Source organism: Vicugna pacos, chromosome 16 (assembly GCF_048564905.1).
Source record: "Vicugna pacos chromosome 16, VicPac4, whole genome shotgun sequence".
NCBI classification, from domain to species: Eukaryota; Metazoa; Chordata; class Mammalia; order Artiodactyla; family Camelidae; genus Vicugna; species Vicugna pacos.
Window position 1 is genome coordinate 16,925,978 of NC_133002.1, and position 24,429 is coordinate 16,950,406.

Below are 24,429 nucleotides of genomic sequence, written 5' to 3' on the forward strand. Positions count from 1 at the left end.
AATAAGTGGTGTGATATATTTTTAAGTATCATTTTAGCAGTCATTATGCAAAGACACTGTAAGCTGTGCTTGTCTAAGGGAAAGATTTTTCCAAAGAGATATTTTAAAATTTTAAATGAAATTGAACCCTATGCCCACTTTCAGGAGGAAAATATTCCTTAGTCTAAAGGCTATTCTGACTTGCATTTTATTACTAGGCCACTTTTAATTTTATGTTGTTAATTTTAGTCCCTTCCAGATATGCAGCATATTCAGGAAGAAAACTTATCCTCCCCACCATTGGGTCCTCCCAACTACCTACAAGTGTCCAAAGATTCTGCCAGTACTAGTAGCAAGAACTCTTCTTGTGACACGGATGACTTTGTTTTGGTTCCACACATCTCGTCAGACCACTCATGTGAGAATCTTTTCTGCTTATACACGTTATATTTCTTAATTTACTAGACTAGCATTTTTTAACTTTTATATCACGCTCTCTTGTGTAGGACACTTTTTCAAATGGACATTTTATTTAGTTGATGGAATTCCCAGAATTATATACCTACCTTCCTGTAATCTGCTCAGTCACTTTCCATAAAACAGTAACTTTGGGTTCTGAAGGTAGATGAGAACGCTATAGAAAATGATCTCAAATTCTCTTTGTATCCAAACAGAAAGGAGTGGAGAAGCCAGCAGAAAGAGAGAAGTTAAATTCAAGGAAATGAATTAAAGGAAGACCTCTTTTGGAAAAAACTGGGGGTCGAAGGGTCTTAAACACGGGAGGCACTGGCCTAAGTTCAGGAGTGAGCTTCATAAATACACAGGAAGAATGTTTATAAAGGATGCAGAATCCATGCTGACTAAATACAGCCAGGGTTTTGTGGAATCGTGAGGGGTACTGGAAAACCTCAAAAAAAGAGACGAAATAGATCGGAAAAGCTGGAAATTTGACTACTTTAATAACTGAATAACACCAGGTTGACAGTGCGCAGGTCCAGATGGTGGGGAAGGTTGTGTCGGGGCCTCTGTCATTTGTCAGACTCCTGTGTGGTGGCTGCCGTGTCGGCCGCCGTGCAGTTGTTGTGCAGACCCGATCCCCAGACCCCACAGACTTCAGGACTCGCTGGCGGGGCAGGGGAAGCACGCACCGCATCGCAGCAGGGCGGGTTGTCCTCAGGAGCGGCCTTTAGAAGTCGTCCTGTATGGTGGTGGTAGTTACTTTGCTAAAAAAAGTAATTAAAACTTTAAAAATTGTGAAATGTTAAAAATAGTAATACAGCAGATACTCAAATCATCCACCATGCTAATTTTATTTATGCTAACATTTTGCCATGCTTTCTGTCTTTTAAAAGATAAAATTCTACAGGCACAGCCAGAGTCCCTCACCTCATTCTGCTCTTGCCAGAGATACAATAATTCCAATATGCTTGTGTCCATAAATAACATACAGCATTTCTGTGATTTTACAGTTTTAAGTAAATGTTATATAGAATGTTTGTTTCTGTAGTTTGCTTTTGTGTTCATATTTTTGCCATGTATCTAGATACATACCTAGATGTGTATCTGGTTCATTTTAGTATATGAATTTTATAGTACAGCTAAACCGTAATTTTATCCATTTCCTAACTTCATTGTGACTTGAATTACTTTTATCTTTTTCAGTTTTTTTTTGTATTTAACTTTACCTGGAATTCATTTTTGTAGATGGAATTAGTTACCCCAGCATTATTTATTGAATATTCTGTCCTTTCGTCATAGATGTGCGACTCCAGATTTGTCACTGTGGGCTTGTATGAAGGATTTGTTTTACTGTGTGACGTGGGGGTGGAGGCAGTGGTGAAGGGCATCCTGGAATTCTTTGGAATCACCAGCTATTCCTGGTCCTGTTTCCCTTACCTACTCCACCCCCCCAACCCCCAGCCCACACAGTTTAATTTCAAGTTGACAGATCCTCCAGAAAACCATTTGGAGATTTTGATCAGAATTGTATTGACCGTGTAAGATCTATTCAGGGAGAACTAGAATCTTTTCAGTATTGTCTACTCAAAAATGTGTGTTTCTCCCCTTACTTAGGCTTCCTCAGTGTGTTTGGATGCATATTTGTACTTTTCTGCATAAAGGACTTTCACATCTTTTGTTTTATTCTAGTTACCTTTGTTGTTATTGTTTTGTTTTGTTTTTGGCTTTTTGTGGTTTTGTAAATGTTGTCTTAAATTTTTTTTTCCCGAAAACTACTCCTGTTGAAGTCGTTTTGTGCTGCCAAATCCTGGGGGTCCCTTCTCAGTCCTTTTTGATGTGTCCACAGCATCTGTTAGGGTTGAACCACACCTTTCCATTTAATTATTAAAAACATGTTATTGTGAAATGTACCATACACATGAGAGTTTTTGGCTTGTAATGTTTGTTTTATGAGAAGGAGGGAATTAGGTTTCTTCGTCGAGTTCCGCTTGGAGGCGGTACCGGGGATTGAACCCCTGACCTCTTGGGTGCTGAGCATGTACTCTACCACTTGAGCTATACCCTTCCCTGAGATAGTTTTTGAAGTGTTACTTTTTTTAGGGCAGTTTTAGGTTATACAACAAAACTAAGAGGAAGGCACAGGGATTTCCCATGTACCCCGACCCCTTATGTGCAGAGCCTCCCCACTGTCAGCCTCATTCACCAGGTGGTACGTTTGTTACCAAGGATGAACCTGCATTGACATGTCATCATCACCCAAAGTGCTTGGTTTAGCCTTCACTCCTGGTGTACTTTCTGTCCATTTGGACAAATGTCTAGTGACATGTAACCATCATTGTACTATTAAACAGAACTTTTTCACTGCCTTAAAAATCCTCTTGTGTTCTATCTAGTCTTTCTCCCACTACCTTCTGGAAACCACTTTTTTTTTTTTTTTGTCTCTACATTTTTGCCTTCTCCAGAATATCATGTAGTTGGAATTAAACAATATGTAGCCTTTTCGAATTGGCTTCTTTTACTTTGTGATATGCACTTGAGATTGCTCCATGTCTTTTCATGGTTTGGTAGCTCATTTTTTTTTTCTTTAAATGTAAGTACTGGAGATTGAACCCAGAACCTCATGCATGCTAATTACGTGCTCTGCCGCTGAGCTGTACCCTTCTTCCCAGCGCATTTCTTTTTAGTGCTGAGTCATATTCCATTGTCTGGATGGACCACAGTTTGTCCATCCATCTTCTGAAGAACATCTTGATTACTTCCAGGTTTTGGTAGTTTTGAGTAAGTCTGCTATACACATCCATGTGCATGTGTTTGTGTGGATATGAGTGTTCAGCTCCTTTGGGTAAATACCAAGGAGTGTGATTTCTGGATGGTATGATAAGATTATGTTTAGTTTTGTGAGAAACCACCAAACTGCTTTCCAAAGTGGCTGCACCATGTTGCATTCTCACCAGCAGAGTTCCTGTTGCTCCACACCCTCAGCATGGCTTAGTGCTGTCTGTGGTCCAGGTTTCCGCCGTTCTAGTGAGTGCGTGGTGGTGCCTCGCGCCGGACTTTTCGTGTCTCTGATTCACTATCCACGTATCTTCTTTGGTGAAGTGTTTCTTAAGATCTTTGGCCCATTTTTAAATTGGGTTTAACTGGTCTTTAATTGTTTATCCTAATTTGTTGAGTTCTTTGCATATTTTGGATGACAGTCCTTTATCAGCTCTGGCTTTTGCAAATATTTTTGCCTAGTCTGTGGTTTCTCTTCCAGTTCTCTTGATACTGTCTTTCAGAGAGCAGTTGTTTTAATTTTAATTTAGTCTAGCTTATTAATCAGTTTCTTTCTTTCATGGATTGTGTCTTTGGTGTTGGCATGACAATACCCAGGTTCATTTAGGTTTTCTCCTGTTATCGCCTAGGAGTTTTATAATTTTTTGTTTTACATTTATGTCTGTGAGTTGTTTTGAGTTAATTTTTTTTGAAGGATATAAGGTCTTTGTCTAGATTAATTTTGCTTTGTTTTGTTTTTGCATGTGAATGTTGAAAAGACCGTATTTGCTCCATTGTATTGTCTTTCTCTCTGTCAAAGATCAGTTGACTATTTATGGGGGTCTTGTTTCTGGGCTCCCTGTTCTGGTCCATTGATCTTTGTTCTGTTGCCGATTCCACACTGTCTTGATTACCACAGCCTTACAGTCAGTCCTGATGTCAGGCAGTGTCCATCCTCCAGCTTTGTTCTTCCCGGTGCTTCTGGGCTGTGACCGTCACCAGTGTTTCAGTTCCTTCCTCCTGCCTTAGGTGGAACAGGATGGCTAGAGGCAGCTGCAGTTGGGTGTATCCCACCCCCCAGGTCAGTTAGGCTCTGAGTTTCACCCCAGCAGATTGAGCTCTGGGTAACCCCTTTTCCCTGAGCTTGGGCCTTGTGAAGCAGAAGGGAGTGCTCCTTGCCCCTCCCATGCCTGGAGTAGGAAGGGGTTTTCTCCAGCATTTGCCGTGGGAGCTGTAGGAGCCGGGATGAGCTCCTGGAGGCCAGTCTGACAGCTTTGTGATCCTTCCTACGACTGCGTCTCCCTGGTGCCTTTAACTACCAAAGGTGTGCGCACTGAGCGTCCAGCAAGTTGTCAGTCCCGGCTCCAGTGCTCCTGCCTGGCCCCCGGCGGCTCCTCTCTGGTCAGCTGCTGTCTGCCTGTCTCTTCGGTCTTGGGGGCAGAGGTCAGCCCACTGCCCTCCCCCCTCCTGTGGATCCCAGAAGAGCCGTTGATTTTCTGTTCTGTCCCGCTGTTCACTTGCTGCTGGGATGGCATGGCGACTTCAGCGCTCCTTACATGCAAAACCAGGGCTGAGTCCCCAGAAGAGGTATTTGCAACATGGTACAAAACACGCTAGTAGAAAACACCTGAGTACACTCCTGATTTTCTTACCTTTTTTGTCTGATTTTCCATCTTTTTTGCTCTACTTTAAGGGAAACTTCCTTAATGTTTTCTTCTAACTCTTGTTGACAAAAAAGTTATCAGTAGTCAACCTAAGAAAGAAATGGAAATTTTTATTTGTGCCAACTTGAGGATTTTTAACCGATGAGATTGTCTTTCAGAAGCTCTGAGGACCTTTCCTCCTATTAGAGGTGAAAGCACAGTTGTATAAGTTTTTGAGATGAGGGGTTATACATCAGACGACATACTGACCACTGCACAATCTGGGTCTGTACGTACAGAGTGAACAAGGGTCACTGTGACCCTTCACAAGATTAGGAGGAGGGTTATCTCCTAAGGAGGTCTGGTTAATGCAGATGCAGCACACACTAGAGAGGGGAGGAGGCCCAAATGGGCAGAGGAAATTTTTATTTAAAATTTACTCATCTTGCCATAAAATACGCGTTTTACTTCATCATTCTTTTATTGAGTTTCTCACTTACGCTCTCATATTTTTACTTTTCAGAAGCACTTTTTATCCCCCCTGAGTATTGTTTTTATTTCAAGGTGCGGTGTTTTATCTCTAAGGGTATTAAATACATACTTTTTTTTCTATTTTTCCTTGGAAAATATTTGTTTAGTCTTTTTTATACCCCCCCCCCCCAGTTTGTTTTGGAGTCTGGTTTTCATTTTGGATTCTTTCCTTGGATGTTTGGTGGTTGTTAGATGCTCATAATTAAGAATGGGCAATTAAAACATTTGAAAGCTTTGTACAGGTGGGTCTAATGCCAGTCTACACTGGGCGACATGGCTGAGTGATTGTCTTGGATTGGAATGCTTCCTTTTTGGAGGGCTGTTCAGATCCCCAGTGAAGACTCAGCCAGTCTTCTGCGTGAAGAGTGTACACCTGATTCCCTGTGAGGGCCAAGCGGGGGAAGAAGGCTGGAGGTCTCAGTGGTCTGTGTGAATAAGCTGTCACTTACAGCCCCTCCCCCAGCCACTTCTCCCTGTTTACCACTGCCTTCACCTTGGCCAGGATTTCGCAATCCAGAGACCCTGTCCCAAGTGTAAACATCTGTCTTTTCCTGCAGTGGGGGATTGGCATTGCCTGTCTGCACGGAAATGGTGAGAAAGGATAAGAAATCCTGCTTCCAAGTTGACCTAATCCTTTCGGTCTTGGGCTCAGTGCCACGTTGAAAGTTACCTGGCACTGCTAATTACTTGGCTTTTTGGGGACCTCTGGTATACATTGGTTTACTTCTGAGCTTTCCTTCTGCCGGCTAAGGATCCCGTGTTCCTGGGCCTGCCCTGTCAGACAGCACCTGCATCGACTTTCTAGCTTGCAGGTGTTCATGGCTGTTGACTTCTCTGTTCTTTTGCCTTTTTTCTCTCCTTCCCTCTTGGCCTGTAGTTTCTGATAACATTTTTGTGGTAAAGAGGTGACGCTAGGGTCCCTAACGACCATGCAAGATCTCTGTCTTCTGGATGTCCCGTTACATTGCCCAGTTTAAGTCACTTGAAAGTGTTCCCCTCCGGTGCTCATGCTTCCAAGTTCTTATGTGATGAGGTTTCTTCACTTAATTTTATTTCTGATTCCTAGGGATTGCTCTGTTCCTTTGATTTAATCTTGTTTCATAAGGATGTATGGTTCCAAACTCAGAGGTACACTCAGTGAGCCTGCGCTCTCAACCCTGCCACTCTGCCGTCTCCTCCATTCCCCGTAGGCAGCTGTTTTCTTTAAAATCACTCCTTCCTTTCTCCTGCCTTCATTCCCTTACCCTGATTTATTTTCCTTTTTACATCTCATCACTCCCTGGCGTTATTAGCTTCCTTCCCTACTGGAGTGTGAGCTTCATGAGAGCAGGGACCTTGTATGCCGAAGTAAACACATTTCTCACTTCTCACATAGGGCCCATTCAAAGGGACATTTGTGATTGTTTTTTCCTTTTTGAGTGTTTTGAGGTTAGCATGGTTTATTTTATTTTTTAAAATTTGTATTACTTGATTAACAGTACTTTTTCACATCAACACACACTAAGTATACCTTTGCAGCCATTTAAGGACCACACAGGGCAGTGTGACCTAGTGTATAGCAGTGACCGAGTGAGGGCCCCTGCGTTCTGAGCTGTGCTGTTCCCATAAACGGATGATGTCTGAGCAGAGGAAGATGCCCTGTGGCCTGGGGCATCTGTGTCTGAGAGGCCCCGCTTCCATGGCATCTTGTTCAGCAACCCATACAGGACCCAAGAGAGGGTCTCGCAGGAGAATGGGGTACCCCAGGGTTAGAGTGAATGAGACTCGGTTTACAGGTAGCTATGCTAGAACGTGACATAACGTCTTCCTAGAGATCACCACACCCTGCAGAATTGTTCAGTAAAAACCAGAGTTCATGGGCAGATTGGGATCGGGGGCATAACACTCAAAACCTTTGTCAGTGATATATTAAAAGGAACATGATAAAAACGGTAGCACCAATTCCGCACACGTTAAACGGTGAAGAAATACATACACACCTCATAAATGTGATGACAGTTGACCTTGGAAAGGCCTGGTGCTTGTAGTCTGTGAGTTCAGCTGGGTGCAGTGTTCTGTGTTCACATGCTGTAACACAAGATAATCAAGTGATAAATTTGTACTGTGCTCAAATGTTTTCCCTAATAATCACGTTGGAACAATGTACATTTTAAAGCAGGTGGTATAGCAGAACTGACTGTGTTTTTCTTTTTCCTTTAGATGATACGCCAGTGGGAGCTGCTGGCAGACATGCGTCCAGTGAGTTCTTGGTGTGTGGAGGGTATGTTTGCATATATTTAACTAAAAGATTTTACATACTTTGCTTTTTGTTTGAGTGAAGTTATAGAACTTTATGTTCTTGATTCTAAAATTAAATTGTTTCACAATTTATTACTTCTAAAAAAAATTTAACTGTGGTAGAAAACACATAAAATCTGCCATTGCAACCATTTTTCAGTTTGAGTTCAGTACTAGTGTTAAGTGTATTCACAGTGCTGTGCGCCAGATCTCCAGGACTGTTCCTCCTGCAGAACTGAAGCTCTGTGCTCTTGTGTAACCGCACCCCCTCCCCCCTCCCCAGCCACAGGCACGGGAGCCACCACACTGTTTTTTGTCTCTTAATTTGACTACTTCGGGTACCTCATTTAAGTAGAATCACGCAATGTTTTTCTTTTTGTGACTGGCTTAGTTCACTCAGCATAATGTCCACAAGTTTCATCCATGTCAGAGTTTCCTTCTTAAGGCTGAGTACTACCCATTGTATGTATATGCTACATTTTGTTTATCCATCATTTGTTGGTTTGTGTCTGCCTCTTGGCTGTTATAAATAATGCTGCTGTGAAAGATGAATGTGCAAAGATCTGTTCAAGAGCCTGCTTTCAGTTCTTTTGGACAGATACCCAAAAGTGGACCTGCTGGGTCATATGGTAATTCTGTTTTAATTTTTTGAGGAGTTCCATAGCAGTTGCACCATTTTACATTCCTACCAGTAGTGCACAAGGGATCCAGTTTCTCCACATCTTTACCAACATATGTTAGTTTCTGGTTTTTTGATAACTGCAGTTCATTGCAGTTTTGATTTGCATTTCTCTAGTGTAGTTTTGAGCATTTTTTTCATATACCTGTTGGCCATTCGTAGATCGTCTTTGGAGAAATTATCTGTTCAAGTCCTTGCTCAATTTTTAATCAGGTTATTTTTTTGTTGCTGGTTGTAAAAGTTCTTTATATATTTTGGATATTAACCATTTATCAGATATATGATTTACAAGTATTTCCTCTGCGCCCAGACCAAAAGTACACACAGGCATAGGGGATAGGATATCAGAACATCTTTTTAACTAAAAACGTTTTTTGGTTTTACTTTGGTTTTTGTTGTTATTTCTTCTTTCTTTTCTTTTCTTTTTTTTCAGTAGTTTTAGGATATCAGCCTTTGAAGACTGAGTTACTGGCTGTAGATGGAGGCCAGTTGTGTGTGCGGCCCACGATCCCTAGGGTGTGTCATCTCTGAGTGCATTCCTTTTGTAAGGGCCTCGGACACTCACCCCTTCTGGCTGGACCCGCCTTGTGCTGTCGATCTGCAGCTGCGGTCCTAGGCCGGGCCAGCCCTTATTTTTCTGCCCTCTCGCTCCCCACAGCCCGGCTCCACGTTCAGGTGCAGGGCCTGGGCGCCATGGGAGCTCCGTACAGACCCTTTCCTCATCTCCCTCTGTCCTCGCCTCACAGTCTAGCTGTAGTCATGCCATCCTGATCAGTGTGACGTCCTAGGATTTTCTCATCGAGTCCTCCTAAAACAGAGGGAACAGTTAGGATCTCCTGCTGTAAAGATTGTGAGTTTGAGGAAGCCGCCGTGCAGCCAGTCATCTGCCCTTCCGTGTCTTCCTCTCGGCATTTGTGACTGCGGATAAAGGACGTGTGGCGGTGGCACTGTGTGTGCCAGCTGTCTAGGCTTCTTCGTACTCTGTGCAGGAGAGATCGCCCTGAACTGAGGAAGGGGTGCCCAGGGCAGACACAGACCCTCCCCCTCCTCCCCTGGAAGTTGAGGAGTCGGGGAATAGTTAAATATCCTTGTTAGCATAAAGCTAGATGGAAGAGTGGCTGCAGCGGTCTTAGCTAGCTAGGACTCTGGGGCTGTGTCCATGGAAGGCTTTCTGGCCTGAGCAAGCCTGCTGGAAGGTTGGGCCACAGCCCGGCGGAGACATGTTAACAGGACACCGGCCGTGGCTGGCCGTCGCCTGCTGTGCCAGGGGTGGAGGCCCCGGGTCCTTAGAGAAGCCGGCTGGCTGCTTGGGATCCCCTGAGAGGCGCTCTGAGTTAGGAGGTTGCTAGGTTTACTCCGTAGGGTATCTTTATCCAGCGTCTTAATTTCCTTTTACTGATTTAACAAGTTCAGGAAAAATATTAGAACTTGACAATATGTGGCTAAAAAAGTGCTTGCTCTGCCACCTGTTCATGGCTCAGCAGGTCGCAGTGGCAGGGAGACGGCATTGTCCTGCTGGCTGTGCGGCCGTGTGGCTGTGCCGGTGGTTCTGTCACGGGGCGCATGGGCTGCCTGGAGGGAAGCCTTGAACAGCTGTTGGGTCTTGAGTCGTGGAAGTTTTTTGTTTTGCTTTTTTTGGTTTCAGGTTGTAGACAAAGTTCACAATCAGGGGTGCAGATACTAAAACCTTAGATCGCTGTGTTTATTGGAGTTATCTCAGTGAGCGCTAGGCTTGTGGAAGCTCCGGGTGGTGTGTCAGGGAGGAGCTCCGCTTGGCTGGAGACAGCAGGGTGCACCAAGTGTGGTTGGGGCACCAAAGCTTTAGCTTTCGCACGTAGAGAGAAATCAAGAGTACTGGTTGATACCTTCATTTCTGGGGCTCAAGGAAAATGTCTCCAAGCCTTCTGCCTTTTCACTCTGGTCCCAAGGCGGCCGCTGAGTCTGCAGTAGGCACCCTGACTCCCGGTAGGAGGAAGGATGAATAGACTCACATCTCATGACCAAGGAAGATCTCTGACGGCTCGGGGCCACGGGGAGTCCGGCTGTGTCATCGCTCAGCTGGGCGGATCGTGCCACCCATAACCTTTGAGTGCTGCTAGTGAGAAACAGTGATTGAATGGATATTGGGAAAGCAACTAACATCTTTGCTACAGACGGTATTTTATTTTTATTTCAATATGAAATCCTCTAGTGGCTGGAAAAGTTCTGAAGTGATACTTTAGGAGATAATCATGCTGTTTAGGTAACTATATAATAACCTCTTTATCTGTAATGTTGTGCTGAGGAAGAGTGGGAGATTCTGTGGCTTTTTTTAGAATTAGGAAAGGGCCGAAGAATGAAGTAAGTCATCTTTCTTAAGGCCCAGTATTGTCCCTGATGTTCGAAGATATGTTGTAAATTGGATTGAAAATCGTCCAAGGACATACAGTTCCTGAATTTGTGAAGAGCAGGGAAAGAAACCCAGGAGGCTGCCAAGTGTGGGCCGCAGCTCAGCTGCGCGCTCTGAGAGCTGCACAGTGTATTCTCAGTCTTCACGCGAGTCAGAGATCCCTGGGCACGCTCCCTGCTGTCATAGCTTTGTAAACATTCCAGACATCTTTGCTCTTGAGCTTCCTGTTCTTGTGCCCAGCGCACCTTCCTGGAGATGCTTTTCTCTCCCATGAGCAGTGAGAGCAGGCTGAGCGGCCGCACTGGAGTCGGGGCGGCCTGCAGGCTCTTCCTGCTGCTGCAGGGGGCGTCGACGCACCTTGTACAAGTCTCAGTACGCACGTGACTGCCAGGAGCGCTCCTTCAGTGACACGTGGGATTTCTTTGGCTTTATATGTATTTTAAGGTGATCATTTCTTATTCACAAGAAGTGATCATTCGGCTTCTGGAATTTTCTCTAAAACTCACCAGTGGGTAAATGAAAGGAAACACTCTGACTTGGATTCTTTCCCTTTTCGATGACTTGTGTCTGCAGGCCGTGTCAGCCCACCGTGTCCCCTCACAGTGAGGCGACACCCATTCCGGTCCCGACTCAGATGAGGAACTACCAGCGCCTGGAGCAGCACCTCACGGGCGCAGCGGGCTCCGGCGCGCACCCCCAGGGCTCCCCGAGGTGAGCCCCTTCGCGCCTCTCGGCCGCTTTCTCCTTGCCTCTGAAAGTGTCGTCGTCCCCGAGAGGTCTGTGACCCCATGGCCGGCTTACTGGCTAGCGTACGTGTCTGGTGGAGGTGTGCAGACTTGAGTAACGATAGGTGTTTTGCAGTGGCCCTGTTTCCGCGATGTGCAAGCTTGGCTGCATCACGTCGTGTGGTTTGTATGTATTTGTCCACAAGTATAATTATACTTAACAATCGAAGAAGAACTTGTTGAAAGATGAAATCTCACCAGCAGGCTGCGTACACAGGATTTATTCCTTCTGCGTCGCACCAGAGTAGTAAGCATGGCCAAGGTGTGAGTCCACAGAGGCAGTGAAACGAGAACGGATGCTCAGTGGCTGAGAGACACCATACGTTTCTGGAAGACAGACAGAATGGAAGAGGGCCGCCTGCCGTCGCGGGCAGGGTGGGCTACGTGCTGTCGGAGATGCTGACGCGTCTGAGTGAGCGCGGTGGGGCGTGTGGAGGCAGCCAGACGGCTCCGCAGGAAGCCGCCTGCAGGAAACAGCCAGAGTGAGGGGAGAAGTGGACGCGCTCCCAGAGGGAGGCTGGAGGAGCGGCCGTAAGTGAGAACGAAATGCTACTGAAAACAACCAAAGCAAAAAAGACCTCTTGGATGTTACACAATATAGTAACTGAAATAAAACTAAATATTGGAGTGGGGAGGGTACAGCTCAAGTGGTAGAGCACGTGCTTAGCATGCGTAGGGTCCTGGGTTCAGTCCCCAGTACTGTCTCTAAAAATAAATCAGTAAACTTAATTCCCCCTTCCCAAAACCTACAAAAATAATAGTAATGAAAAAATGCTAAGAGACAAAGTTGAGGAAATATCTGAAATAGGTGAATCAAATACAGAAGATGGAGAATACAAATTAAAAAATTCTCTTGCAGGGTAATTTGATACAGGCATGCTAGAGAGAAAATTAGAAAAGCAAGGAAGAGAATGTCCAGGAAATAATCAAGGAAGTTTTCCCAGAATTGGAGGAGACAAGATTGTAGGTTAAAGGACCCACCAAACGAGTAGCTCAGTGAATGGAAAAGGAGCCTCACTGTCCTGCAGGATGTCATATAATTATACTTGTGGACAAACATCCACACACCATACTACACGATGCAGCCAAGCTTACACATCACAGAGATAGGGCCATTGCAAAACACCTATCATTAGGAAAACTTTTAGGAAGGGCATTTGGCAATATGTGTGAAAATCAGTGATGCGAGTGTCCTGCGACCCAGCACTCAGCTTCTGGTAACTTGGTCTGCAGACACCGTCCCTGCCTGTGTGTCACGCTGCGTGCGTGCGTGCACGGAGAGGTCAGCTATCATGATGGCAGAGGTTGGGTGCTGAGCCAGGTGCCCGCCGTAAGGGTCTGGTTTATTATGCTCTGTCTGTGACAGGGGGACACCTTCCAGAAAGAGTAAGGAAGCTCTCTGTGTACTCAGGAAAATTTCCAAAGTATGTTATAAAATGAAGAAAGCAACAGGAGTAACAGCGCGTTAGCAGTGGTTCTCTGTGATCTGTGGCTCCATTTCAGAAGGTCCATGAGGTCGAACCCATTTTCACCATAGTCCTAGGGTGTCGTTTGCTCCCTTCACTGCGACGACGTGTGCACTGACGGTGCACAGGCAGCGATGGGGGAGCTTCCGGTGCCTCAGGACGCATCAGGGTGGCAGCTCCAGCTGTGCTGTTAGTCTTGTCTCCTCGCCAGCACACACCCGCGGTGCCCAGGAGTGTTGTCAGTGAAGCGGTGAAAGCGTTGCTTCTCTGTGAGAGTCTTGGCCCTGGGTGGACGTGGCACGCGGCGCCTTCCGCGCGCTGGGTGCCGTCTCCAGGGGAGCTCGGGCCTGGCTGCTGTGGCTGCCGGCTGAGTTGGCCCCTTTTCGCAGCACCGCTGGTGCTTGAGAGGACAGCTGACCAGCTGGCTGTGGGTGTTGGCAGCCGTTCTGTTGAAAGTGAACTAAGTTGGTGATATTTTGATATGAATGGGACCTTTTGATGTTGCAGTGTGTCAGCGTTTGCACAGCTCAGTCAACAATACGTTCCAAAGGCCCAAACACTAAAAAAAATCGTCCATGGTAGTCTAAGACCCATTTGTGGTACAAGGTGCTTTGCAGAGAGTGAAGTTTAATGGAACCGAACACAAGCTTCACTGATGTGGTTTCAGATCCCACACTGCAGCTGATCTTAGAAACGACCGCTTGCTGAGTGTTGGTGTAGCAGCAAAGAAAAGTGTGACAAGTGTCTGAAAAGGCTACTGGAATACTCTTCCCTTTTCCAGTTACGTACCTGAAGACTAGATTTTCTTCAGCTGCGTTACCCAAAGTAGCGTGTTGTATAGTGGATTGGATGCAGAAACGGTTTGAGTGCCCAACTGTCTGTCATCTCCTGAGCTAGACATTAGAGATTTGAAAAAATGAAAAACAATGTCACGTTTCTCAGTAATTTAGGGGGTGTTTTGGAAAATAATCATTTTCATAATCTTGTGTTACCATAAGGTTATTCTTTTTAGTGAATTAACAATTACAAAAATTTCTCAGTCTTAACTTTTAATACAGCAAGTATCAATAGGTGTAAGTCAAATAAACAAAACTCTCTGGGGTCTTCAGTAACTTTAATACTATAAAGGGGACCTAAAAGCAAAACATGACAGTGGTTGGTATGTTATCTGCTACATTTATCAAAACAAGAGAAGAATAATACGTATTCATAATACGTATTCGGTTTATCTAGTTTGCTTGTATTGGAATTAAGGAACTCTAGAAGGATACATTAGAAACCAGAAAGAATGGTAACCTTCTGAGTAGGACTGGGAAAGTGTTGAGACTCAGATACCAGGATGGGAGGGAGACCTCACTCTGTAATTTTATCCATTTTATATTTGTTCTGTGTGACTGTGTTCTATATTTTTAAAAAAATCTGCCGGATGCATATTGTTAGAAAGTTTTAGGAAAAAAGACAGAAGTAAAGGCAGAGCCCTAGAACCTTCCAGAGAACAAGGGCGTAATGCTGTTCTCCTCTGTAGATCTGCGGCGGTGCGAAGGTCCAACACCAGCCCCCTGGGCTTCCCCCGGCTGGGATCCTGCTCCCCGGCACCAGCAGACACGGCGCAGACCTTCGGACGGAGACTCTCCACTGGGTCTTCCAGGCCTTATTCACCTTCCCCTTTGGGTGAGAAGTTAAAGCGGTTATTTCCAGCCTTTTTTCATTATGACTGACCTGACACTGGCTTTACAAGCACTGGCTAGCGGTGGTGGGGAGTCTCCCTGCCTGGGGCCATGGCCCACCCTCCAGCTCCACCCAGCTCCTCGTTGGCTCTTGAGAATCTCTCTACTGAAAACGTGATAGTAGACATGGATCTTACGGATAAGAAGTGTCTCCATCGGGCTTGGGCTCTAAATGTGAAGTCAGAAGCGCTAGGTCAACGTGTGTAAGATGCTTGTCCCGCTGGCACTGAGACTTAGGAGGCTGAAGGCCCGCAGAGCAGTCTCAGCCCTGGGCCCGGCCGTCAGGCCTCCCAGCTGCCCAACCGCATGGCCCCCACACCTCCCGGAAGCCGCACAGCAGCAGGGAGGACTCTCAGGCCACCCAGCCAAATTCAGAGAAGCAGCAGCAACAACAAATCCCAACCAGACAGAAAGACAAACCTAAAACCACATTTTCCGTGTAACTAAGACAAAATGCTCCACCTTCAGAACACGTGTGAGAGAGGCCATGGCAACATCTCAGCTGAGTCTGTGAGAAACAGCCCACAGCATCGATGGGGGACTGCTGCGCGGGCCAGCTGCAGCCCTCGAGGCCCAGCAGTGGCAGGTCTCAGGCAGGCAAAACAGAACGCACATGCGCACGCGCGCACGCGCTTTGGAAAGGACAGGGCCCCTAGCCTCCATCACAACCCCTGGAGCAGAAATTGGAGGGAGTGGGGAGATGTCTCGGGAGGAGGCAGAGCCGGAAGGGCTGAAGTAGTGCCCAGGAGCCCCGATTCAAAAAAGCAAAAACCACAAGGATAGTGATTTTTTTTTTCAAAGTTTGTATAGCCACTCCCACTGTTGCAATGATTTTGAAGTTGCTTTTAGCTGAAATACTTCTTCAAACAAAATCTTCGCCCTCCCTCACCCATCAGCGGCTCCTGAGGCTCTCCAGGGCCTCCAGAGAGGAGGCCCAAACCTTATCCTTGCTCTCAAGAAAGAGGCCCTTCCTTGGGGTCCGGTCTCTACCTACCGACCCCACCACTTGGTCAGTGCCTCCTTTTGTAGATACATGTCTCTTGTCTGCTTGAACTCCCGGAAGCCCCTCTGACTCTCCCTCCTGTTAGTTGGGTTCTCGGAGGTGCATACGGAGGAGGTCCATGCGGTGATGTGCGGGAGAGGGGCTGGGAGCACCTGTGATGGAGAGGGGGCAGGGCAGGCGTGGGCGAGACTGACCGCAGTGAGTTCTGAGACCGTTTCAGCTGGCCCAGAGAGTGTCCCCAAGCACTAAGTCATCCACCCCCAACCCAGACACTCGGCTGCAAGCAGCGGGGAGCATGGCTCGGCAGGAACGTGGCGGGTGGAGGGACAGCGGCTAGGCTGTAGGTCGGCTGCGCCCTGCACTCCGCAGGCCCCGACACTCGGTCCAGTCTCTGTTCTCGGCCTTAACGACGTGCCTTTACAGGCGCTGAGGGCTTCCCTGGCTCTGCCCCAGCTCTCGGCTTCACGGCCGGGTCTGTGGTCCTTCCACCTCTTGCCCCCGCCCAGCGCCTTGGTCGCCTAGTACACGTGAGCTGGACTCAGGCTTCACTGGTTACGCTTTGTGAACGGCAGTGTGCGGTCTGTGTGTGCTGCCTGTTTCCCCCCTTCATTGGTTTTGAGCCACTTCCCCGTCCCTTTTGCTGTTTCCCTCTTCGTAGTTGGGACCACCCCTGAGCAGCTCAGTCAGCGCTGCCGTGGGCGCCCTCGGGGCCGCGAGGCCAGGCGCAGAGACCCGGCAGGTCAGAGACGTGTTTGCCATTTAATAATTTTGATCCTGCCATAAGTACATTTGAGTTATGTTTTTCCAGTCTTAACAGAGCAACAATTTATATGAAATATTTTCTCTGCTATCCTGTTTAGGGTCTTGGTTTAATGTGCTCTAGCATAGCACAGCCAATCAGTTATCTTCTGAGTTTTTTTTTTTCTGACAGGTTTTCTTTTTAATGGTTTTATTGAAGTATAGTCAGTTTACGATGTGTCAATTTCTGGTGTGCAGCACAATACTTCAGTCATACAGGAACATGCATATATTCATTTTTATATTCTTTTTAATCATAAGTGACTGCGAGGTATTGAATATAGTTCCCTGTGCTGTACAGCATAAACTTGTTGTTTATCTATTTTATATATCATAGTTATCTCCTGAGTTTATGATTCTTTTATGAAACGAAGCCTTAGGAATTAATGTAATTAGCTAAATTTTGGTTATTGTTACTCAGATAATGAAAATTACTCCAGAAAATAAAATTTCATTACTTTGATCAGTACTGTTTTTGATAAGAGCTTCCAGTTAGCATCAGATAAAAAATAGAGATATTTATTTGCTTTATTATATAAAATATATATGCCTGAAAAGATATGCATAAATCACACTTTTATAAATCTTATGTGCATTTGAGGAGTTGGCCAGTTAAAGGAATTTTAACTGGGTTAAATTTAACTGTCAAAATTAAAGGAATTTATGCTGTGTTACTTAGAAAAGAACTCTTTTTTAGGTTAGTTTTCCAAATTTTGTGTTTCCTTAACAGTAGAGCTTGGACAACTTTCCCCAGATCGTAACACGTTGTCAGTGTTTATTGTGTGTGGGCGTACATATGGCAGAGCCCAGTTCTGAAGAATACTATGCTGGAGTTAGGGTGAGATGAAGCTGGGAGTGGTCAGCAGCAAAAGCTCCTAGCGGTGCCTGTTTTTGGAACGATGATTGTTATTAGTCAATGAGAAGACTTATGTGTTTTTAATGTTATTGGTAGTAGTTTGGCTTGCAAGTTGCTCTGAAGAATTTGTAACTGGAGCTCCAGCTTAGTGAATGTTAGGTTGGCAACCACAGGATTTGTGTGGGGAAATCCCTTGTTGTAGCCAAATGTGCACCGTGTCGGGACACCCCTCCCAGGTTGTTGATACGGGGACCCCTTAAGAGGCAAGAATATCTGTGGATAAGTGTTTCCTTTGTAGAGAATATGATACTTCAGGTTTTAAATGAACTTCATTAAACTGACAAAAATAAATATCCATATGTTTGTTACCTTTAGACAATAAAATCCAGGAAAGGTATATTATCTTCCTAATTTTCTTTGCAACATTTTTGGTGGGGGGCAAAGAAAAGGGGTTATTCTAGGTTAGTTTGAAAAATTTCTTTAAATTGCTGTGTGAGGAAAGGGAGTATTTATGTTGATGCACTGGTGTGTGTTCACGTACAGAGCAGGAGTCATCTTGCTCAGTGTCGGTTTTGTTGTTTGCGTTAACTTTAACCATTTGCTACTTGGTTCTCTTTGATGCTAATTAGACCTTTCGTTACTCTGAGTTATTGGCTTGACGCTGTTAAAAACAGCTGACACGCCCATCCTCGTTAACTTCCGTCCCCTGAGGACACCAGCAACCATGTGCTTGTCCCTGCTTTGTAAAAGATGCCAGAACTTGTCTCTTGCCAGGTGGACAACTTTTGGAATATCTCACGGAAAACAAGACATTCATTAGGGTTCTCATGTTAAGAACTGTCTTAATTCCTCAGCTTGTGCCCTGCGTTTGTCTACTTTGGTGAACAGTGCCTGTGTCTTTGGCAGGTTCTCCAGGGCCGCAGACTCCCTCACCACAATCTCTCTTGTTGGGTGCTAGGCTGCAGAGCGCCCCCACCCTCACCGACATCTACCAGAACAAGCAGAAGCTCAGAAAGCAGCACTCTGACCCCCTGTGCCCGTCCCACGCCGGGGCCACGTGCAGCGCCTCACCTCAGCCCAGTCGGCCCGGCAGCCTCGGGACCTATCCCACCAAGCACATGGGGTCCTCTCCACGGAGTTCTGACTGGTTCTTTAAGACTCCTTTACCAACAATCATTGGCTCTCCTACTAAGGTGTGTTTCTTAAACCCTTTTGTGGATGTTACAACTTTGTTAAGTTAACATTTGTTAAGCGGGCATCTTGTTCCGGATGGTGAGCTGAGGTCCAACAACAGACCACAAGAGAAATTGAACTAGAGAAGTTGATTATGCCCAGGTCTCGGAAGAAGGACCCAGCACACCTCAAGGGGCCACACCAGGCTGTCAGGTCAGAGTATGGACCTGGGGCACGTGCCTTATTAGCATCCGTGGGTGGAGTGCTTGGGGGCTCCTGGGCTGAGGCAGGGTTGGTCAGTCCAAACCAAATAGCGGGGTTCTGGTGAGCTCCACAGGGTCTGATCTGAGGGCACACGGGGGACGGCCTGGGGAAACGGGGGGACTGCAGATCAAGGGCAGGTGGGGAGTCGTACCCAGAACGCCCATTTACCTGTGGCTGGGCGGCTGCCTGGGGAACGTGCTTGTCCAGCGGTTGGTGCCAGTTGAAGGTTCCCACAGACTGTGTGGCCAGAGTGGGCGTGGAGGCAGCAGTACCGTGGGACAGCAGGTCCTGAGGTAGCGTAGTGAGCCCTTGGTGGGAAGGACTCAAGAGGAGAAGGGCTGCAGTTTGACGAGCACGTGGGGTGCACCGGCACAGCAGATACCTGCTGAGTGCTTTGTGTGCGTGTAGTCCTGAAAAAAGGAAGCTGAGGTTCAGTGTGAGTGCGCCGTCAGGGTCATTTGTAGGAAGCAAGAAGAGCCGGGATGGGAGCCCGGGTCTGCCTGCGTCTCTGTCCCTTCCCCGTGGCCATGCCGTGAGTGGCCCCATGCTTCTGAACGCTGCCGACATCTGGTAACTGGCTTACATGTTTCTTTAGACCACAGCTCCTTTCAAAATCCCTAAAACACAAGCGTCTTCCAACCTGCTAGCCTTGGTCACTCGTCCCGGGCCTCCTGAGGGGCAGTCTAAGGATGGGAGTGACCCACGAGGGTGCTCTCGCTGTCTCTCAGCACAAGGAGGTGAGAGGCAGAAGCCGGAGCAGCAGATCAAGGCGCCTTTTGGCAGGTACACAACCCTGTTTCCTTCCAGCCTTCAGCATGTTTCCGTCCTAGAAACAGCCAGACCGAGACAGCTCAGTGGCCGCTTTGTGCCTCGTGCTCAGTGACACTGGCCCGTTACTGTTAAGGAGACCGTGGATGCCGCCCATCCTTGCGCGTGTTCTGAGCTCTTCTCCCCGAGTTGTCTGCTCCTGTCTTTGCTTTATTTCGGTTGTTAAAGTTTACCTCTGCCTTGAGTTGCTTGGTCTCCATTTTCTGTCTCCTTGTTCACTGCTTTTCCATTAACCCTTTTATAGGTTGGCTTAAATCACCCTTGTTATTTAAATGTCTGGATTTTTTTAAAGTATGCATTTATTAACATCACTCTTCTTTTTAGATCTGTCAGTACTGGGAAGTTATCAGATCAGCAAGCGAAGGCACCTTTAGGTGGACACCAGGGCAGCACAGACAGTTTAAATGCAGAGCGGCCAATGGATATCGGTAAGAGAAACCTGATTTCTTTTGGGGCAGGTTATTTGTTTGTTGGTTTCCTGTTGTTGCTGCTGTAAATTACCACAAGCTTGGTGACTTAAAACAACACAGATGTATTATTTTATAGTTCTGGAGTCAGAAGTCCAGCATGGGCCTCCCTGGGCTGCAGTCAAGGTGCTGACAGGGCCATGCCCCTCCCGGAGGCCCTAGGGCAGCATGCGTTTCCATGCCTTTTCCAGCCCAGAGACGGCCCTCCTTCCTTGGCTCGTGGCCTCTTCCATCCTGAAAGCCAGCAATGGCCAGTCTAGACTCGGACCTTCTGCCTACATTTAAAGGACCCTTCTGATTACATTGGACCCAGTGGATAATCTGGATAATCTCTTTATGTTAAGGTCATCTGAGTAGTTCCATCTGCCCTGTTGCATACATAGCCTGTGGAAGGGTGCCAGGGGTTAGGGCATGGACATCTTGGCTTGGGGCTGGGGCCTCATTGCTCCACCCGTCTACTTTTAGGAACCTGTTGACCCAGCTTTCTCCATCCAGCCCCTGTCCTCTCACCTTCTTTCTCAAGAGCTGAGAGATAGAGACTTTTTATCGTGATAATCAGCAGCCTGAGGTTTAGAAGGAACTCTGACCAGGATTGTTTTTATCATAGGCTAATACTGGCCAGAGTTAGCCTGAACACACATGTGCTCTGGCATTTCTTGTAGCAGGCCATTCACTATAGAACCGGAGGCCACTGGGGGATCCCGACTCTTTCATGGTTGTTCTGGGAACTTTCTGTCCGCAGACCCACATCTTGGTTACTCTGGACTGCTTGTCAAGAATTGCCAAGGGCAGGTTCCAGACCCTAACCCAGACATGTTTAATCGTGTTTTCTGGGAGGAGATTATAGGAATCTGGGTCTTTAACAAGCTCCCCTTGTGCTTTTTATGTGCACTTACATTTGAGTCACTGTCGTAACCTCTGTGTTCTTACTTTCTCTGTAATTCTTTACTGACTCTCCCATGAGCCTCCTCAGGAGGAGAGATCTGGACCAGCACATGTCTAGCTGAGCACAGTTTCTAACCCAAAGGGAGTGTGCTAGGGGCTTCATGCCTCACTCCACTCTCATCTTGCTCGCATGGTTTCTGCAGAGAAGCCTGATGCAATCTAGGGGCAAATCCCACCTGGCTATGTTGCATACAGTCCTCTTGCCAGACCCAGATTCATGGTGTCTGAGATGTTCACATCTGTAGTCACGAGAGCCTGTGCTTCTCTTGTGATGTCCTTGTCTGGTTTGGGTATCATGGTAAGACTAGCCTCATGGAGTGAATTGAGAAGTGTGCAGATTTTTGGAAGAGTTTGTGAAAAATTGGTTTTCTCTAAATGTTTGGTGGATTCACCTGTTGAGCCGGCTTAGCCTGGGGTCTTCCTTGTGAGAAGGTTTGATGGCTGGCTCACTCTCTTCACCTGTTGCACACCTGTTCTTGCTCTTAATTTCTTGAGTTGCTTTCTGAGAACGTGTTCCCTTCATCCAGGTTGCCTAGTTAGCTGGCACACAGTGGTTCATAGTAGTCCCTTAACTCCTTTTTCACTTCTCTAAGGGCAGTGGTGCTGTCCACTCTTTCACTTCTGATTTTAATACTTGAGTCTTCTCTTTTTTTTCTTAGTAGTCTAGCTAAAGGCTGTGAGTTTTGATCTTTTTCAGAGAATGAACTTTTGATTTTTTTTTCACTATTGTTTTCCTGTTTTATTTCATTGATTTCTGCTCTAAACTTTATTACCTTCCTTCTGCTTGCTTTTAATTTAGCTTGTTTATGGATATGAAACCAGATTTTTTCTCTGAAAGAGCATTTAGGCATAAAATGCATCTTTGATAATTTACACTCTTGTACTTTTCTCTCTCCCTCTTGAACTTCATTGTCATCATTTGAAGTCACAGATTTTCTCTTTCTAATCATGAAATTTCAGTGTCTGAAAATAAAAACTGTTGATAGTATAAAAACTCAAGACCTTAGGGAAAAAATAGGGTAATTGACTCTTAAGATACACCAATGACAATCTTCTTTCCTTATACTTAATAAAATAAAATCGTAACGATATTAAGTAAGCAGCAATCTGTGCCATTTGATACATCGTGTGTGACAACAGGTGCTATTTAATCAACTTCCACTTGCTGTTCTCTTGCTCCCTGGAAGATTTTTGTGAGCTCTCTTCTGCTGTTAAATGTTTTAAGTTTGTTATGTTCTGTTGCAGATAAGATGGACACTTAGGTGTAAATTTTTTCTGCATCTAGTTCAGTATCTCTCTAGTTTTACATTCATGATTTATGTGAACTCCTGCCTCCATTCTGTGGTAATGTGATGTAATGTGACACTTGAGTCTGAAAAAGCTTTGGACAACTTTGATTCTGCATTGTTCGGTGGATGGGGGTGTGTTTTTACCTTTTCTTGGTTTAGCCCAGGCTCAGTCCCTCAGGCCCCTTTGACCCCTGTCCCACCTCCCTTTCTTCCTGACAGATGTGAAGATGTGATTCTAAGGCATTGCCTTAGACTCAACTTTCTGTATCTTTCTCAAGCTCTGTTGCTAAGGAGAAACTCCTGATTTCCCTTCAGTTTACCTCACTTTTTTAAAAATTGAAGTACAGTTGATTTACAGTATTAGTTTCAGGTGCACAACATAGCGATAGAAAATATTTATAGCTAATACTCCATTTATTATTATAAAATATTGGATATATTCCCTGTGCTGTGTAATCTACCTTTGTGGCTCTTTTATTTTGAATATAGTAGTTTGTATGTCTTAATCCTCTGCCTCTGTCTCGCCCCTCCCCCCTCCCTGCTGGGGACTGCTCATGTGTTCTCTGTATCTGTGAGTCTCTGTCTGTTTTCTTATATTCACTAGTTTGTTTTATTTTTTTTGATTCTACATGTAAATGATAACAGTATTTGTCTTTCTCTGTCTGACTTATTTCACTAAGCATAATACCCTCCAAGTCCATCCATATTGTTGCAAATGGCAAAATTTCATTCTTTTTTATGGCTGAATAACAGTCCAGTGTGTGTGTATGTGTGTATTACATATATACACCACGTCTTCTTTATCCAGTCATCTGTTGATGGACACTTGGGTTGTTTCCATGTCTTGACTGTTGTAAATAATACTGCTGTGAACATTGAGGTGTGTGTATTTTTTCGAATTAGCATTTTCATTTTCTTCAGATACATGCCCAGGAGTGGAATTGCTGGATTATATGGTAGTTCCATTTTTAGTTTTTTGGGGAACCTCCATACTTTCCACAATGGCTACACCAAATTACATTCCCACCAACAGTGCATAAGGGTTCCCATTTCTCCACATCCCCACCAGTTTTTGTTACTTGTGTTCTTTTTGGTGATGGCCGTTCTGACAGGTGTGAGGTGGTATCTTGTGGTTTTGGTTTGCATCTCCCTGATGATTAGCAGTGTTGAGCATCTTTTCATGTGCCTGTTGGCCATCTGTATGTCTTTTTTGGAAAAATATCTATTCAGGTCCTCTGCCCATTTTTTAATCAGGTCGTTAACTCACGTGTTTATTTCCAATTCTTGGTTTCCACTTTGTCAAATTATTTCTCAAGTGTGATTGCAGTTCACGTATTTTAGAAGTACACAGAAGTAACTGAATTCTAGGCGTTAGTGTTAGAGAAGATTCACAGCTGTGAAGAGATGACCATGAAGTATTTTTAATGGAGATCTATACTGAATTTTCTGATTTTAAGAGTAATAAATGCTTATTGTTTAACTTAAAAAAAAACCTTGTATGAAAATACAGGTCTCCCTGTAGTCCCACCCTCAGATGCATAACACATTTTATAAATGTCTTATTGCAACCCCTGCAGGAGCCTGTGGTGTTGCCCTGGCACCTCCTGTGGGAACGGCGGCAGGTTCCAGGGCTGTCCTATTCACCGTGGGGTCCCCTCCACACAGTGCTGCGGCCCCCACTTGTGCCCACACAGTCCTCCGAGCAAGACCCTCAGGTGAGGAGCCCTCTTAGTACTGTATTCGGCTTGTGCGTGGGGTGTGGGTTCTGAGGATGACTTAGTGGTGTGACTTAGCTAAGTCACGTAACTTCTCTGGACTTCAGTTTCTTTACCACTGACATGGAGATCATGATTTTCTTTACCTTAAAGGGTTATAAAGGGTAAATGAGGCAATCTTTGTGGGAAAGAATTTATAACATAAAAGGTCCTGTATTGTATGTTTGTGATAGTGTGTAACACTGTAGCTGTCTGACATCAATGTGAGGCAGCTGTGCGTGTCGGTGCTTCACAGTTTATGCTGAAGGCTTGTTCTCCTGCACCAGTACATTTTTTGAAAATCATAGGTGGTTGTTATCTTTTTTTTTTTTTTAAGAACTCTAAGTTTTAGTTTCCTGCTTT

At 45.6% G+C, this 24,429-nt stretch overlaps 1 protein-coding gene across 2 annotated transcripts in view; it reads left to right on the forward strand.

Moving 5' to 3' along the window:
• Window positions 1-24,429, forward strand: part of ULK2 (unc-51 like autophagy activating kinase 2) — a 64,120-nt gene that overhangs the window by 31,279 nt on the left and 8,412 nt on the right. The window contains exons 13-21 of one of the 2 annotated variants that reach the window (XM_072938481.1): window positions 229-397; window positions 7,566-7,626; window positions 11,285-11,422; window positions 14,488-14,633; window positions 16,351-16,431; window positions 18,253-18,539; window positions 19,379-19,566; window positions 19,936-20,039; window positions 23,890-24,027. In XM_072938481.1, coding sequence (XP_072794582.1) covers window positions 229-397; window positions 7,566-7,626; window positions 11,285-11,422; window positions 14,488-14,633; window positions 16,351-16,431; window positions 18,253-18,539; window positions 19,379-19,566; window positions 19,936-20,039; window positions 23,890-24,027 — 1,312 coding nt within the window. The remainder of the gene's footprint in view (window positions 1-228; window positions 398-7,565; window positions 7,627-11,284; window positions 11,423-14,487; window positions 14,634-16,350; window positions 16,432-18,252; window positions 18,540-19,378; window positions 19,567-19,935; window positions 20,040-23,889; window positions 24,028-24,429) is intronic. The other variant, XM_072938482.1, reaches the window with a different exon arrangement.